The sequence below is a fragment of the Chamaea fasciata genome, unplaced genomic scaffold, assembly GCF_029207755.1.
Source record: "Chamaea fasciata isolate MVZ Bird 193981 ecotype frontalis unplaced genomic scaffold, bChaFas1.0.hap1 SCAF_1, whole genome shotgun sequence".
NCBI classification, from domain to species: domain Eukaryota; kingdom Metazoa; phylum Chordata; class Aves; order Passeriformes; family Sylviidae; genus Chamaea; species Chamaea fasciata.
Window position 1 is genome coordinate 21721951 of NW_027094086.1, and position 17737 is coordinate 21739687.

The following is a 17737-nucleotide window of genomic DNA, read 5'->3' on the forward strand; positions in this document are numbered from 1 at the left end:
TTTACTTACTCCTCTCCATCCTGAAATGTGGAAATAGTCTGAGCTTCTTGTGGAGAGCAGACTTCTAATCTGAAAGGAAGGTGTGGGCTTCATAGACTCCTTGGCCTGTGAACTGGGGAGGAACACATCTTGCTGTGGGAAAGCGTCTCTCTGCACTCAGGAAGTTTTATGTTTCTGCAATCATATCATTCATGAGAAGTAGTTTTTTTATGATGGATTTCCCACAAGCCCTCTATATTTTTAATGATAAACACATAGTAAGGTGGCTTTCTAGGGTGTCAGTGCAGTGACAATAGGTATTTCTGGTGTTTAAAATTCAAGTACAGCTACTGCTTAGCATAGAGGAAATGTGATATGTGATTCCGCTGCATTTGCCCCAAACACTTTTTAGATTGCTGCTCTAAAAAAGTGGCTCAGATATGTACTCAGTTCTAATCCCAAAATATTCTGAAAACTTGAGTTGGACATGGTCACAGAGGTCAGAGGAGATGGCTGCAATCCTGACTGTGCCTTTGACAAATAACAACAAGAAATGGTGATGACTGTGGTGGATCCTGCGGCTCTCTGTTCTTTCTAAACTTACCAACAACTTGCTAGCTGTAGGACAAATTCCTTCTGGGTGCCACAATATGAGAAAGATATAAAGCTACTGCAAAGTGTCCAGAGGAGGGCTGTGAAGATGGTGAAAGGCTTTGATGGGAAGCCTACGAGGCCTGAGGTCACTTGTTTGGCCTGGAGAAGAAGAGACTGAGGGGGTCTGCAGGCACCAATCTCTTCTCTGTGGTGCCCAGTGACAGGACCCAAGGGAATGCCCTGAAACTGTGTGGGGGAGGTTTAGGTTGGATATTAGGAAAAGTTCCTTCACACTGAAGGTGTCTGGGCACTGGAAGAGCTCCCCAGGCCAAGCACCAAGCCTGACAGAGTTCAAGAAGTGCTTGGACAATGCTCTTGGGCATGTGGTGTGACTCTTGGGGATGGTGCTGTGCAGGATCAGGAGCTGGACTCAATGATCCCTTCTATCTCAGGACACTCTATGATTCTATGAGTCTAATTTCAGTCTTTAGCATCTGTCTCTTGGATATGGAAGGAGAAACTTAGAGATGGGAATCAGGAGTTAGAGGGCAGGAAGTTAGTTCTTTTTCCTGTTTTTCATCACTTACTGCTGATACTTCTGTCAGCTTGTAATAACATGCCCACATTGACCCCTGCAAGATATTTTGAAATATTTTTGCAGAAGTTTTGTAGTACAGTATATTTTTGGTTCTATGTCACGTGCATGTAAGAACAACTAGATGAATAGATACCTAAAATCAAAGATGAGAATGGTCTTCTAAGCCAGTTAGGTGCTAGCCAGTATTAAACATTTAAGAATGGAGTATTAGGCTGGAAAAGAAACATACAACCATATTCAGCACTTTGCAACCAAAGAAGTTCACGGAACAGAGGTCTCATTCCCATTTTTGATTTTCATAGTCTTTGATGAGGTTTTTCTCCCCCATGGGTTTCTGTAGAATGTATCTTGTGTGATATATCTTCAGCCTCACTGTAGAAATGGGTTTCATGGTTTAGTCAAGCAATAGGAGAAGAAAATGCATATCTTGATTTGTTTGCAAACTCCTCCCTGGTAATTTCACCTGGTGCCCTAGATCTGTATGTTATAAGGAACAAGTGAATAGTTGTTATCTTGTCCTATTCTCAATTTTGTTATGCTTTTCCAAGTTTCTGTTATATCCTACTTCAATTAGATCTCCTTGAAACTCAAGAATCCTAGACACTTTGACTTCTCCTCCTACAGAAGGTGTTCCATTTGTTGCACTTATTGCCCCATCTGCATGTGTTATTTTATATTATTTTGATGTGATGTAAGCAATACTCAAGATCTGGATGCACTAAGGATTACACAGTGGCAGAACCATGTTTTCTGTTGTGCTCTTTGTCCGTTCCTAATTGTTCCTATCATTCTAATTTCCTTTTGACTCCTGGTGAACTTTGAGTGGATGTGCAAAATGTGAGCTAATAGCCATCTGCGATGATTCCAAGATTTCCTTCCCAAGTAATAACTACTAATGGAAAGCCCTAATTTGGAGCTCACTGGAATGACTTAATGTTTATTATCGTTGAATTCAGCTGGCCTTTTATCATGCAGATGCTAAAGTGTCCCGCTATCCTGCAGCTTTTCACAGTCAATTTAATTTTTTGCTCTGTGGAATCATTTTGCAAACTTTTTTGCATCCTCACTCACCTCCTTTTCCAGATAGTTTCTGAATGTTTGAAAAACAACCTCAGTGCAGGTCCCTTTGAGACTCCAATAGGAACCCCACCCCATAATGAAAATTATTTATTTCTTTGGTTTTGATTTTCTACCTTGTAATTAATTCACAAGGGGACTTCCCCTCTCATCCTGTGATAACATAATATCTTTTAGAAACTTTGAAACTTTGAGAAACTTAGTGAAATGAAATATAGTAATCCAAAGACATCTGTAAAATATTTTCTTTGCTTTTCTAACCTTTCAGATAAATTTTTTTTTCTGAACTATTTCAGCTATAATTCTTTATGACCTCCAGTGCACCTTGGAATTGATTGATACATTTAATGAATCTGAAATTTTATGTACTTTGTAGCAGACTAGTGTTAGTCTTTTGCAACCCTGTATTTTCTGTGCGTACTATCTATAAGAGTTGTCTAGTGTCTGTTGCCGGTCCTCACTGAGTCAAGTCATCAGCAAAGACGAGGGTTCTCGTACATTGTTTTTGCATAAAAAGGAGTCTGCTTTCGAGCTCTCTGTTTTCACTGCTTCTAGTGAAAAGTAAGAATTGAAGATAAACTTTTCCTTTCAGTTAATATGTATGTCAGTTTATATCTCCTTGAGTTAACCACAGGATAATCTATTGCCCTTTCAGTTTGGAAGATGCGATGCCTTGCAAGTGAAGTTACGTCCAGAGTTCTCAGTGCTCTAATAACACAAAGATCTTAATCTGAGCACGAAAAAACAACTAAATCCTTTTGACTGCACAATACAAGTGTTTGTGAAGAGTTATAATACACATACATAAAACGACCTGTTCTAGGAGGCACTAGAGTCTCTTTGTACTAGGTGCAGGCTGATAGGCACACTCCTTCCCAAGCACAAAGACAACGTCTGCTTTGTATTTTGTTCAGTCCCTGGCTCTACACTTCCCCTTTGTTCTACTCTATAGCAGGACATATTTTGCCCATAATGAAACAAGGTATTTTATCGAGAATTAGGTGAGTCCAAAATTGTTTATTTGGGACACGTTCAATATATATCTATCTATGTTTTTTCTTTAAATGAAACATGAAATCAGGAGATTTTCTTTTTATTGTTGACTCTCATTCTGCCTCTATCTGCTTTCTCTATAAACTTTGTGAAAAATGTTCTGAATGATTTTACTATTTAATTTAAACTATGTTTTGTTTTAGGGGAAAGAATAGCACAAAGCACTTTATAACAACGGAATAAAGTTACATTGAGCTTAAAGACATTCAGATAACAGAGTGATTAGTGTGGTATTCACATTTAGATGAAAGTATCACAAATATTAATCTAAACATTCTCTGCTCTCTCTGGCACAGAAACATCTTGTATAAGATAATCACAGCTTTCTGATCTTTGCAATGGGCATGCAGATCAGCGTAAGGCATTGGCTCGATTTTGCTAAATGTCCTAAAATCTGCATTCAAATGGTTTAGTCAGCCAAGAGGATCACCAAATATCTCTTTCACAGTTACTGATTGATTGTACGTATCATGAAGAACTGCTCTAGGTACATACAGCTTCTAATTAAGTTAAAAAATGCCAACTTCATTAATTCAAATCACACACAGTTAATAATTTAAGAAAGGGGAATTTTAACATCTTTCTCATCTTAAATTTCTGTTTCTTCATATCTGCGGCACTCTGTCTTCTTGACATTTCCCATTGAGAGTCCTAGTTTTAAGAACTGTTTTTCTGCTTCTCAGTGTCAGTTTGACATACAATTTGCTGGTACAGGCAATCAGGTACATCTGACCCAACACACAAAATATAATATATGCACAATGCACACAATATATTATTACATATTAGAATTTAGCAATTTTTTGAATCAAAGTTATTTTCTTAAAGTTATAGTTAGGTTATTTAGTAGTATTCTGTAGAAATCGGCATCTGATCCTACACAGATGGGAAAAGGTTTTTTCTATCAGAGCTATTGATAGAATTGTTTGTCACAAGAATGTGACTTCTTGTCGCTTCTAAACATCAGTCTCGTTACTGGCACATGTATTCTGTTCTATCCACTGTCACTGGCAAAGTGCCCATGTAGTTCTCCATCTTTCTATAATGTGTACTGTAGGGGTGATACAAGATATTATTTTTATTAGGTGGAGTTGGTGGAAGAAACTCAACAGCTGGACTCCGTGTACTTTAGAGAGCTCCAGGCTTTGCATCAAGTGAGTAGTTCCAAGAAGGATGAGGTAAGACAAGTACCTACTAACACAAACAAACCCTTTCGCTGTCAGAGAGGGTTCACACTTTGAGTATCAGCAATGAAAGGCTGACCAGATGCTAGTTTGGAGAAGCAAATAGTCTGATTTCTACCATTTATTTTGGGGACTGATTGACAGCCACTGTATTAATTAGATACACAGGTCTTCTGTCAGTTCCATCAATATCAGACCTAAAGTCTGTGGAATGTATTTTGGGCCCCTACTCTTGAGTAAATGCCTCCATTTCAAGTGAATTACAGGTATTTATTGGATTATTTGATTATGGAACCTGCAGACACTGATATGTTTAAAGCAAACATAAAAGTAAAGCTTACTAGGAGCTGGAGCCTTAACTCAATTTATTTTCTCAGTGATTAGAAAGCTATTTTACAGAGACAGGTTATCTAATGAACGGATTATTAGACTGAGCAAAATACAGAGGTGAAAAATCCAGTTATGCAAGCAAAATAATTTCTCCCCTCAGAGTACTGTGGCTGACACGGGGGCTCTCGAAGAAGATCAGCACCTGCACCAAGCTTCCAAAGAATTGGCAAGTCCTAATCTATCTGACCTGATCCATGACAAAGAGAAGTTAGAACAGTTCCGGGCTTTTCTTAATAAGCATTCTGCTAGGTATGTTTCTTCATTACTCTTATTTTACCTGTTTCTAAGTTCAGAAGAAATATTTGCTAATGATCTTGGCTATCTAAATGTTGACTGATTTTAGTCTTTTAAAAAATGTTTTTTGCATATTTATGAAACACGCAGACACATCGTTCAGACAACTGAATTGTCTTAACATGTTTGGGGTGAAAATTCTCCTGTCAAAACATATTTGTATTGCAGTTCTGCTTTCAGTTTCTGCTTTGATTAGTGGCAAACCCCTGAGTAGAACAATTAGCCTATAATGAGTAGAATCTTCTCTTTTTTAGTACAGATTCAAGTTAGTTCATTTTAAAAATTAAAGCTGGTTGTTATAAAAATGTACAAATAGAAAACAGTCATGTTATTCTCACAGTGTGACAGCAACCACAGTTTTGTGTTTGCTGAACAGATTTCAGATTACTACTAGCTTGTAGCAGATACCATCTTAGGCAGGGTCTTTGAAAAAACCAGCATGTTTGTTTTAAAAGTAAGATCTAAACAGAAGATGACACTTTTTCTTTTGCGTTTAAATTGTCCTTCCTTTAATTGAGCTTCCCATGAGTTGATGCTTTGCATTTGCTATTGCTTCTAATCAAGCACTGCAATAGCTTTACATTGGATATTGGTCAGCTTTTTCAAAAGTGCCTGGAAAGGGGCGTCTGGCACAAACTCCTCTGGCCAAGACTCAATGTCATCACTTCTGCTTATCATCACATAGGTTCCCTTTGTAGTTAGAGAGAGAAATATACACTTCTGGACACAATATTTCTAATTCTGAAGGTAACATCTAAAACCAATTTGGATGGATCATTCCTAAGATTACTGACTACAAAAGGACTGCAGATAATGAGTTCAGATGGAAATTCTTACGGTGTAGCTGCCTATAGTCAGGTGACTTCTGAGGTAGTTGTCTAGAGCAGTGGTCTCCAAACTTTTTGCTCATGCATCTCATCAGTAAAAAGTTTTTGAGCATGAAACCCTATATATATATATATATATATATATATATGTGTGTGTGTGTGTGTGTATATATATTTATACATTATATGTTCTACTAAAGTTTTAATATTTTCTACCTGCTCCTCAACAAATGGTCTTGCACACCCCCTTCACACATCGCAGTTCAGAGACCACTAGTCTTGAGTTCCTCTCTAACGGGGGAAATGGTAGGAATGAGCAGATAACAGGTCATGGACAGGTATGCTGAATTGCCTCAGGTATTTCCTACTTCTTTGTTAATCACAGACAAGTCCCATCTTAAGTGGTAGAGCCAGGCAGAGAAATGCTTAATTTATGGAGTTTTTTGGTGGGGTTTTTGTTTTTTGTTTTGTTTTGGTTTTGTTTTAATAAACCTTCATAGTGAAGAAAAACATTTGAAAAAGTCTCAGGAAAGTGTTTTAGGGCTGGGTCCAGACTAGTTACTCTGGAGTCCAGCTGGCGTGCTACAATAAAGGTGCTTAATGGTACTCTAAGCTGAAGGGATCCTAGAACTAATGCAGTCTGGAAAAATTCAGAAAAAAAAAAAGAACACATAATTTGCCTTTTCGTCAAAACTTATGGTTCTGATAATGTCCAATTGTAAGTGATCCAAGTTGCAGGAAGGACAGGCTGCTGAGTACCTGTGCACAAATTCTGGTAAGAAACTAAACAAAGCTCCATTAATTAATAGTTTGTTAAATATATAGGATATATTCGCACAATTGCAGGACAATTTGTGTTACTGCGGGTTAGTGAATTACCACTTGTTAGTCTCGCCAGGCTAATTGACTGTGGATGAGCTCCTGATCCAGTATGCCAGGATAAGCCACCACTAAACGGTTTATCTAACACAATTGAAGATTATATGTTTTACCTTTTTAAAAAGATCCACATATTTGGTCAGTTGTCATAGGTAGATGCCAAGGAGTTACTCCATAAACCACAGTAATTTGGATCATTTGCGTTTGGGTGAACTTAGTCATGTTGTGATGAACTAGCAAATGAAAGAATTTCAGTCTCAATAGAACTTAGGGTTTTGTAAGGGTCTCAAAAGACTTTTGAAAGGAGAACATCTGTTCTTAAATCAGTCAGATGCTTTTGAACATTTTACTCATAGATTAATGTTTTGAAAAAGCCAATTATTAACCAGATGGAAAATTGAAACAGATTTGTCGGAATTCAATGTTTCATATTTCCTGCTGCAAATACAGTGAATGTATTCACTAAAATGCTCATAGAACTTCAGCTAATAAGATACTGTCAGAAAACAGTCAAATAAATGAAACTGAAATTGTAGATATGTCATTTATTCTGTTGTCTGGTTTAAAGAACAAAACCATTCTATGATTCCATGAAAACAACCTTAAACTTGTAGTGTACACTCAAATATTATGAAGAATATATAGATTGAGAATTGAATAATGAAAATGATTTCACAATGAATATGACTAATGAAATAAGTAGTAGAATTGGTAATTTATGAGAAAGCAGCACACAAAAAGCCCTAGAAACAAATTTTGCCATTAATTGTTGTTATTTACTTAACTGTGGACTGGCTTAAACTCCAGCACTTCACACAGGGCAAGAAGAGGGGGATTTCTTGGGCTGATGTTCCCAGCTGTCACCCCTGGTCCTTTTTCAGGCATTATACCAAGGAGGCAGAGCAGGAGGTGTCAACTCATCCCTCAGTGGCTCAGAGCCTCAGTACTGATTCAAATTCTCATTTGTTCCATTATTCATTCTCTTTGTGAGCTGTGCACTATGGTTCTGGTTCACAGTCCCTGCTGGATTTAGCAGTGGCATATTGAGGAGGTTACTCCTTTCAGGGTACCCCCAGATGGCACCCTAAGCAAGATCTCTAAGATGTAAGTTTGTTCTGCCTGTTGAGCAAGTGCCATGGTCTCAGCAGAGGGTAGTAGCAGAGAAAAAATATAAACATAAAATTTCAGCCCAATCTGACCTGTTATTTAGGTCTTGAACACTTTGGTGGGTTGTAGTTAAACTAATAACTCCTTAGAGTGTTGATATGAATGTTGAAATTAACTCAATATTGAAATAACATTCTGTTTAAATTTGTTTGTAGCATGGATCTCGTGTGCTGGCTAGACATTGAAGAGTTCAGAAAGATGCTCCACAAGGATAAAGAAAAAAGTGATGAAAAATCTAAAGACATTAAAACCAAGTACTTAAACAACGAGTACTTCTTTGGACCAAACAGCCCAGCTACCAAAGAACAACAAGAAAAGGTAGCATAGTTACAGAGCCATTCATAAAGAACAATCACTGTGACTGTAGCTGAGATAAAAAGTCCACAAGTGGGTTTGCCCCAGCTTTTCCCCAAGATATCTCCTCAAATCTTACCTATATTTTTGGCCAGACATCTGGTTCTATTCTGGTTGTATAGGTCCCTTCCTTCCTGCTCAGGGTTTTCCTCTCTACCTCTTCTACCTACAGAACATCTCTCTCAAACTGTGATCTGAGGCCACAGCCAGAGCATGCACAAGACAGCTCAAAAAAAGTGTAAAAGTGACTTTCAGGCACAGTGACTTGCTCCAGCTTTCTATTTTAGTATTTCACTAAAGTCACAGACAGCAAGTCTGAGCTGTGGTACTCTGATATATCTCAATACTTAGGCAATTTACTTGGTCAAGCTGGGGTATTATTTGCCAGAGTCTGTATCCTATTATAGGGAGGGACAAATGTAATCTGTTCCCTTTTATGAAAAGTACATGTGAGCCTTGGGTAAGCATGCATTAAGTGCTTTGCTTACAGTTAAGCTCATGCTTTGCTAAATCAAGGATGTAGAGAGATAAAGGATTTTTGGTATACACAAAAGTTTATGTCATGTGTTATTGTATTTGGATTGCTTAGCTAATGTGTTCAGGTGGAGGAAGGAGACAAAGCCTTCATGATCAACTTTCGGCAGTGGTTCTGCTAGAAGTTCAGGAACGCGTCCAGGAGAGATTAGAAAAACAATGGCTGCCATTGTTCCTGGCAGATGAACACCATGAGGTGAAGGGACAAGCAAAGGTAATTTTTTGACAACAGCAACACATACAAGCGTTGTGTTTTGTTTGGCTCATAATTTACCATTGGGATAAAAAGGTTCAGAGGAAAAGCAGCCCACAACTTTCAGTTTACATTGAAAGAGATGCTGTAGCATGTACAGGTTGAAACATTTATCTTGATAAGTGTAAAGACAGATCATCTGAAGGCTTAGTTTCGCTGACAGTATTATTGTTAGATCCTAAATCTGAAGGAGCTGGTGTTAGCTCTGCTGCCATCTAGGCTGCCAGGAGAGTGACCTAATTTTTGCTGTAGTGCTACACTCTCCCTCTGCCATTTTTCCTTAGCCATACCATTGCACACTGCTTTGTGTAAAGGATTTGCCCAAGGAGACCAGAACACAAGCAATTGAGTGAGCTTCCCATGCTGTAATTCTTTCTCTTACACTGTCTACATTCTCCCATCTGGAGCTGCAGTGCCTGTAGAATCGACTTCAGAACTTGTGAAATTCTTCTGAGTGGGGAGGTTAACTGCTACAAGCCTTACTCCAATTGGTTACTCCAGAAAGTTGCCAAAAAGCTGGGAGTGAGGAGCCTTTCACTCCTGCTGATTCATTAGAAAGACTGAGGAATTGACAGAGCTAACATCTGCCTTTTATGAGTGTCTCCGTGGCTGTGATCCATGTAAAGGGGATCATCCTACTGGTGACAGATGCAAAGACTTGGTGTTTTGCATTTCCACAACAGCTTTGACATGTGAATGTCATAGCAGAAGGAAACTTCACAGTTCCACCAAGCAGACGCATATGCAACTGCATTGATTCATAAAACTTGTTTTCTATTATCTTTACAACATCACGAAGGTTGTCAGAAGTATTGTCAGAAGTGCATATAAACTGAATCTTTTCCATTGATTCAGAGCACTAAGCAATCTGAAAAGTATAGGTTTTAATAAGAGAAACTGTAATTTTAATAATGATTATATAAATTAAATTTTAAAAAATCCTAACTCTCTACCTTTTTTAGCTGAACTCTGCCTCCTTTACAAGCTCTGGCAGAAGACCAAGCAGTAAGGCTAAACTGCTTCCAGGTGTGGAAGATAGCTCATGCCTCTTTTTGCACCTGCTGCACTGTGTTGGCAGGGAGATTAGCCCAAGTAGTTTAGAAAAAGCTGTATTCAACTCAAATAAACAGTTTACAGGAAATACATACTTCTAATGAGCTTTTAGTCTTTTCCTAACTCCATTTATGTTCAATTGCCATTTTCTCTTTCTTATTGAAAATTCAGGGGATGAAAAGATTCTTTGAAGAAAGTATTTTAGAAGAAGTGAAACCAGATGACATTCTCCACTGGCTTCATATTTCACAGTGACAAAACCGTGTGGGCATGCTATGTAGTCCTTATTCAGGAAACTTGCCCTTTGCTTGAGGTGTAATTTAGTTACAAAGAAGTTGCAGGATCAAGTCTGTATTTCTGATACAGCTGTACAAAGGAACTAAAAACGTTTTATACTAAAAAAAAAAATCAAACCCAAAATTTATTCCTCACATAAGTGGTTCCTTAGAACATTACAGGTAAAGTAAACTCCATCACCAGTGGAGTGCAGAGTTTGACAGCTATTGCCTATTGTTCTTCTCTCATTCCCCAGTCTTAATGAGCAGGTGCTCATTTATAGCTGAGGAAGGGAGAGCATTCTATGTGCGTCCACAACAAGTTTCAGACATAAAATCCATAAGAAGACGTATTAACTATTCTATCACTGGGGTCTTAATCATTAAAAGGCTGACCAAAAAACAATATTTTAAAAATAAAATAATAAGCTTTTGTTGAACTCTAGATAAGGGACATAACTGGAGATCTTTCACATGAAGACCAGCAAAAAGCAACCAGGATGTGGAAGGCAAGTGAAATTTCCTATGTCTCTTGTGTCTGCAGTTGCACAGTCTTTTTCATTTGGGCCTTGCACATTCTTCACGATTTCCCCGTTGACAGTGTGAGGCCCAAATGTAATGCTGTTTAAAGCAGTCATGACTGTACTGGTTAAAGTGGACTGATTACTCACATTACTCCTGAGTTTAGCTCCCTGCTGGATGTTCACGGTAAATTTCTCTCCCTTTCTGTCTGGAGAGGTCATACTTGAAAATAAAGGTCTCTTGTCCTGGGCTTTGGAGCATTATTAACACTCTTCAAACTAATATTGTACCTTTAATTCACATTTATCTGTATTTTGCATGCAGTGGACTTATTTGGACAAGCTGTTCATTCCAGCATCTGGTAGTTTATTTATTATTGCAAGTGGATTACGTGCAGACACAAAAGGGAATGTGAAGTATGCAGCAGAGTGGGCAGGTTTAATCATATCTCACAGTATCTGTTTCATTTAGAATTGTATTTTAATCTCACAGCACTGAGATAATATCAAATTTAAACTTTTTAAACCTTTTTAATAATACATTTCATCAGATGTTTGCCAGGTTTTTTCCTCTTGAAGAGCAGTGAACTTTTTGTGATTGCCAACATACAAGTTGTGTACATTTGTTCAGTTGAACTTTTATTGTCTGTTGAAATCAAACTAGAGACCCGGTCACCAATTATCCATGCAAACCATCAGCACTAAAGGGATCCAAAGTGCATGTGGGTTCTGTTAACTGAGTTTTCCCTTTGTCTGTTTGTCAAGAAGATGGTTATTCTCCATGTTCTGTTTCAAGGTTGTTGACCCATAAAATAAGCAGCCTTTATATACTGGCAGAGGGATGGAAGCAACGTTTTGTTCTTCCCTTCATAAACATGCCCTAGAAAGAAATTTTCCCAAAAGTTCCCTAAATCCTGCTCACAGGGAATAGAACATGCTTGAAGAATTGGAGAAGGGCTGAGAAGATCCTGCCCTACTGCCTAAATTGAGCTGACTTGATTTTGACCAAAGGACCCTCTGGACAGCCACCACTCTTATACTTGCCAGGGTAGGCTGCCACCCCTGGCAGGCTCTGTGAGAGGACACTGAGCATAGCCCCTGTTTTTAAGATAAACTGCAGAAACCCTTTCAGCTTAGGATCAGGTTAGATTTCCAGGACTGTGGGCAACAACGAAAGATGTTTCTGACCGACGCTCACCAGTGAACAACGCTCTAGCCCTCCAGGACTTCAAGAGTTTTAAAACACTCTTAGAAGATGGTTTTCATTCATCCATCTGATAACAAAAGGGGGTTGTTTGGCTTACTCCTCAGCAACAGCACGAGAACTGTTTGTTCAGGAAGGCAGGCCAGCATGAACTTCAGTTCAAACAAACTGTCCCTGCATAAGCCATCTTTCTTTCTCCACCCTTTCCTGGCTGCCTACTGTTCTCTGCTTGGCAGCATGAGGATTTCCAAAATGTCTCAATGACTTTCAGTTCTATTTTACTATTGGTAGCTTTATTTCACAGAGAGCAAACTCTCTGGCTTCTGTTGGTGATCATAGCAACACATTTCAAACCTCATTTTGTTGGTGGGATCCCTGTCAGAAGTATTTTACAAATTTAAACTATGTGGTTTGTGTGTTCATTTTTCTTTGTTGCTTGTTTGCATAAAACTCAAACTGTTCTCTAGAAAAGTAGCCCGTTGCCATAATCAATAACAATAGCTGTTTCTATACTTTGTAGTATGAAGTCATATGGTCTAAATCATTGTCAGTCATTTCCTCTTCCATCACATCTTCCAAAAAATGTTCCCCAAACCAAACTGGAAAAAAAAAAAAAAAAAAACAAAAGGAAAGGAAGAAATGAAACTTTGCTGCATTTTATCGTATCCGTGTCATAAACTCATAAACTACTGAAAGTTAGGATCAGTGCAAAGATAAGAATCAGACAGTTTACACTAACTAATGCCTTTGTTATTGCTTTCTGAAACAAAGTTTATTTGGTGCATTTATTTCTTCTTTTGACAGCATGTGGACAATGAGAGTGTTTCTTCATCTAGTGAAATAATTGCTTTCCGCAAAGCACTGTTGGATCCAGTGACAGCAAATCTATTTCAACGCTTTGTGGCACTGAAGGGAGACCTACTGGGGAATGGAGTGCTCTTTTGGCAAGAAGTGCAAAAGTATAAGGTATGGTGGTAAAATGGAGCAAAGGGAATAGCATTCAATTTGTAATTGTAATGCAAATGCATCCATTCTTGCATACTAGGAGAATTTTAACAAAAATATCTATAGGCATTCTGTGTTTCATAGGAAAGCCTCTTTCACTGTTTCGACTGTATTTTCTTCACTGAAAATCCTCACTTCTTAAGCGTAGCTATTCTTGACTCAAATGCATTATCCCTGTATTACTTTATACTTCTTCAAACTGTAGCATTCTTCTGAGTCTCTAAAGGAACACTGCTATCTCACTAATGCCCAGAGTTTGGATATATCTGTTGAGCAGCAGAAATATGCAAGCATTAAATATTCTTTTTCTTTTAGATGCTATCTGAATTTGGTAATTTCTCAAAATTGAGAGATAACTTTAAAATTCAATCAAATCTACAGATGTAAAGATGGTATCTACCAAAAAGCCTGTACGTACAGTGCAGACCGCAGCTCCCTTGCACTTTGTGGAATCAAATTTGACTTAAGCTGAGCTTGTGCAAAGCAAAATGAAATGTGATGGGAAAGGTCAGCAGGGATTATGTCTCTCCCAAATACATGTACTTCTGTGAAATTGCTTCTGTGTGGGTTGAAACACAATGGAAAACCTCTGGAATGAAACTTTAAATCACACTGCAGCCTCCTAGGAATACCCTGGACTGAATGCAGGGACGCCACAGATCTTTCATGTGTTCCTCATTCCTTTTGACTCTGGGATACTCCTGATGCAAAAGTGCTACCAGAGTGCAGAACCTCTCCTGGGCTCCTGAACATAGCCTATGTGCAAATAGCAGGCAGGGAGCATGAGATCAGCTAACGTGCTCAGAAACTGGGCTGTAAACACAGTTGATATTGCAGTAGCACTTGGAGATCCTCTGCAGGCATGTGGGTATATTTTCACTGTTTAATTTTATGAATTTGAATTTGGTGTGTGCTTTAGAAGGTGAAGCTCTTCTGTTTCCAGGAGACAATCTCTCTTCTCCACCAAGGCTCTGATCCCCAGGCAAGGAATCACTGGCTGAAATGCTCTCTGGGGGTGCTGCTGTCTTTCTCATGATGAGAGAGTGACTAGCGTAGGCTAAAACTCTGGTGTGAAGGCACCTGGTGTTCCATGACATAAATCCTTTTTTAGATATTTGAAGTTTTTTTGGAGACTTGTGACTCTTCATTGCTACATCATGGAGGACATGGAAACTTTCTGCAAATTAATGTGGAATGTAGTCTTAACTATTTTCTTTGTAGAACTGCTCTCTGAAGAAAGCCTTCATTGTTTTTTGTCCCACCCCCTTTCCTGCATTTATGTTAATTTTATTTGTCTTGTTATCAAGGAAAAGTACAGTCTGACCATAATTCTCCATGCATGCAATTTGTCATGGTTGGCAGTTGATGCTCTTTGTAGAAGCAAAGGGCTGGAGTGGTAGGAGTGTTGTGGGTCAGGCTGAACTGCAGGAATATTGCCAAAGGCGTGGGCAGCACTTTGCACAGTGCATACTTGAATTGTCTGAGCCCTATCATGCCATCAGTTTAGACAGAACTCCCTTTAGGAGTCAATGACTGCATCGCTCCCCATAACCCATCTGGCTGGCGGCACATCTTGGGACAATCCAAGACCAAAATTTTTTTTTTAAACAAATATGAAGAAACATAACTCTGTTGATCATTTCCATCTGTTCATCTATGCTCGGTCTCATCTCTCATCATATCATATGGCTTGTTTGTCTTCCCTCTTACTCCAGCTCTCAGCCTTCTATGCTAGATGAGCAAAGAAAGCCATAATATATATTCTTAGGATATATTGAATATGTTTTTGTATTGCCTTTGTTATAGTTGTTATCATTCTTTTTTTTTTTCCTTCCCAAAACTAAAAGTATTCATAACAAAGCAAGCCAACTCTTTCACAGATCACATTTCTGGTTAAAAGCCATGGTTTTAATTTCTTTGCAAAGTAAATATATAGCCTTCTTTACCAAAACTAAATTCAGATTCTTCATGCAATGAGCTCTCTTCTTGAGAACTCTGGAGTGCTCATTGTGTCTCAGATATTCGTGATAGTCTTCTAGTGTCATATAAATTTCTTGAAATATATAGAGAGAGGGAAAGTTCATGTTTCAAAGTGTTGGAAGAGCACTCTTTGAATTATTTTTCCTTCATATCGAAGTCCAAAGGTGGCATCGTCAGGGTGGCAAAATGCAATTATAGCAGGTTTTACAAGAACAATAGGAATACACTAAAAAAGTAGAAAACCCCACTGTTCCTTTGACATCTCACTCCTGTAAGTTCAGGTTTGAATTCTGTACAGAGTTATTTCAAACCAAAATCTTCATTGAGATTTGAACTAGAAAATCTTAATGAATGGTGAAAGTAGAAGATTTCAATACATGGAAGATTGTACTGGTATTTGGCATTATCCCCTCTTGTGACAACATTTCAGTTAGAATATCTTGTACCCTCTAAATATTTTCCCTCTTCTGCTGGAGCACTTAAAGCATTCCTTTATCTTTTAGTTACGATGGCTATGCAAGTCATAGCAGGCTCATTGTGAAAATCAGTGCATTTCACACTTGTAGATGTGTTTCTCTTTTCAGAAATGTCTCCTATTTGCCAGTAATGCACTTAAAATCTATGCTGTTCAGTCCAAACATGCAGGCAGAGATTATCGCCTAAAAACAATGATTGCTATGTATCTGCATTTGCGAACCAGAAGCCCCATGCATGTCTTTAGTATAATTTTGACCATGCACATTTAGCAAAAGAATTTTGCCCTGCGTACTGAAGGAATTTATTGTATAATTATTTTTGTATGACTATTGCTCTTTGATCACTGGTGCCCTGTAAAGGTTCTTGTGTGCGTCTCTCTCCATTGACTGAAAATGCTATTTTTTATCTTTCAGGACTTGTGCCATTCCCATTGTGGAGATGCCATAGTCCAGAAAAAAATCACGGCTATTATTGACTGCTTTATTAATTCTGCCATACCCCCAGCTTTGCAGATTGACATCCCACCTGAACAAGCAAAGAAGATTGTGGAGCGCAGGAGAGAACTAGGACCTTACATTTTTAGAGAGGCACAGGTAAGAAGCCAGGCAAATCTGAAATAGGTCTGGCTAGAGACCGAGTGCCTGATTTTAAGAACAGTTTTCACTGCTTCTGTGACGGTTAGGACTCCACACATAAGGATGGGCTTGAAGGAAAGAACTATAGTCATCTATTTCAATGACTGTAATGTGGAGGTGGAAGAGAGTCTTCAGATATATACTGCTCAATAAAGAAAATCTCTGACAGCTAGCTGATCCTGGAAGGGTGTTTTCCAGATCTGTGTTAGGGATTCTGGAAGTAGAAATTAATTCTGTCTATGTTCTTAATTGCTTGTTCTTTACCACTTGGTTAATGTCACAGAAGTAATTTGTAGTTAGAAAGTTTGTGGTTTTCATGTTTTATGAAAAATGCAGATGCGAGTAAACCATAGAGACAGCTTAACTCGCTGAATGTCTTTCCCTTCCTTATTACAGAAAGTGTGTATTAAATGGCTGTAGACAATTTTCTCTCTGATTTTTCTAGTAATCAGGTTGAATAGCAATTTTAGAACCTTTACTACAGACTTACTATTTTCTTATCCCTCGAAACTGCCTTGTTTCATCTTCTAAGTCCAAGAAAAGTAGTTCTTCTTTTCCTATAAAATTGCCACAAACACTTTTAGACATCAATTGCGAGTCCATAAAGTGTTTGAATGACAATAGACCAATAATTTCTCAGAGAAAGGGGTTCATATAGGTCCTAAAAGAAAGAGAACTCTCATTTCAGCCTGTGAAAAACCCAGTGAACTCCAGAAAGGTGGCACAAAACCAAAGGAAGAACTAGGCCAAAAAACTGTGACTGGAACCCAACAGTGGCTTACATGTCACTTTCAAGCCTCTTGAGCCAGAAGCAGTGAGCATGCTTGGCTCCTTTGAAGCCAAGTTTCTCAATGCAAATTAAACATCTAAATAAATTGAAAAATGTGAGCCTTAGTACGTGCAGCAACAGAATTCACTGAGCCCCTCTGTTTGCTTTTCTAAAATTGTTTTTCTTATTCTAGTTCAAAAACGACCCTGTGAGAGATTATATCATTTAAAAATTATCCAAGATTTGCTCATAGATCTGTAATGTGGTTTAAGAGCCTTTCCAGAGGCAAAAAAGTATTTCCTTTCTCTTAAGGAGGGGGGAAAAAACCCTCTCCCTAATGAACTGAATATTTGAAATACTTGAGCAGAACAGCGGTGCAAAAGCAATTCTACTGGTGTATATTTTATCAAGAATACTTGTAAAATATGATGGATGTTTTCATTAATGCAAACAATTGTTTAGGGAAATATAAAAAAAGAAAGTGCCTTTAAACTGTGTTTTAGGAAGATTTCTCACCAGTAATAAACACACTGATGAAAAGCATGTGCCGAGCAAAGCTGGGCTGAAATGTCAGGACAGAGTACGTGGGAGGAACAAGGCTGTGTGTTCAAAAAAATAGTTATCTCATTCTGCAT

General features: G+C 38.3%; 1 protein-coding gene across 2 annotated transcripts in view; it reads left to right on the forward strand.

The window, feature by feature from the left end:
* RGS22 (regulator of G protein signaling 22) overlaps positions 1-17737 on the forward strand; it is a 59672-nt gene that overhangs the window by 33487 nt on the left and 8448 nt on the right. For both annotated transcript variants that reach the window (XM_066177958.1, XM_066177967.1), the window contains exons 17-23: positions 4387-4455; positions 4976-5124; positions 8198-8360; positions 8986-9144; positions 10958-11020; positions 13041-13202; positions 16112-16291. In XM_066177958.1, coding sequence (XP_066034055.1) covers positions 4387-4455; positions 4976-5124; positions 8198-8360; positions 8986-9144; positions 10958-11020; positions 13041-13202; positions 16112-16291 — 945 coding nt within the window. The remainder of the gene's footprint in view (positions 1-4386; positions 4456-4975; positions 5125-8197; positions 8361-8985; positions 9145-10957; positions 11021-13040; positions 13203-16111; positions 16292-17737) is intronic.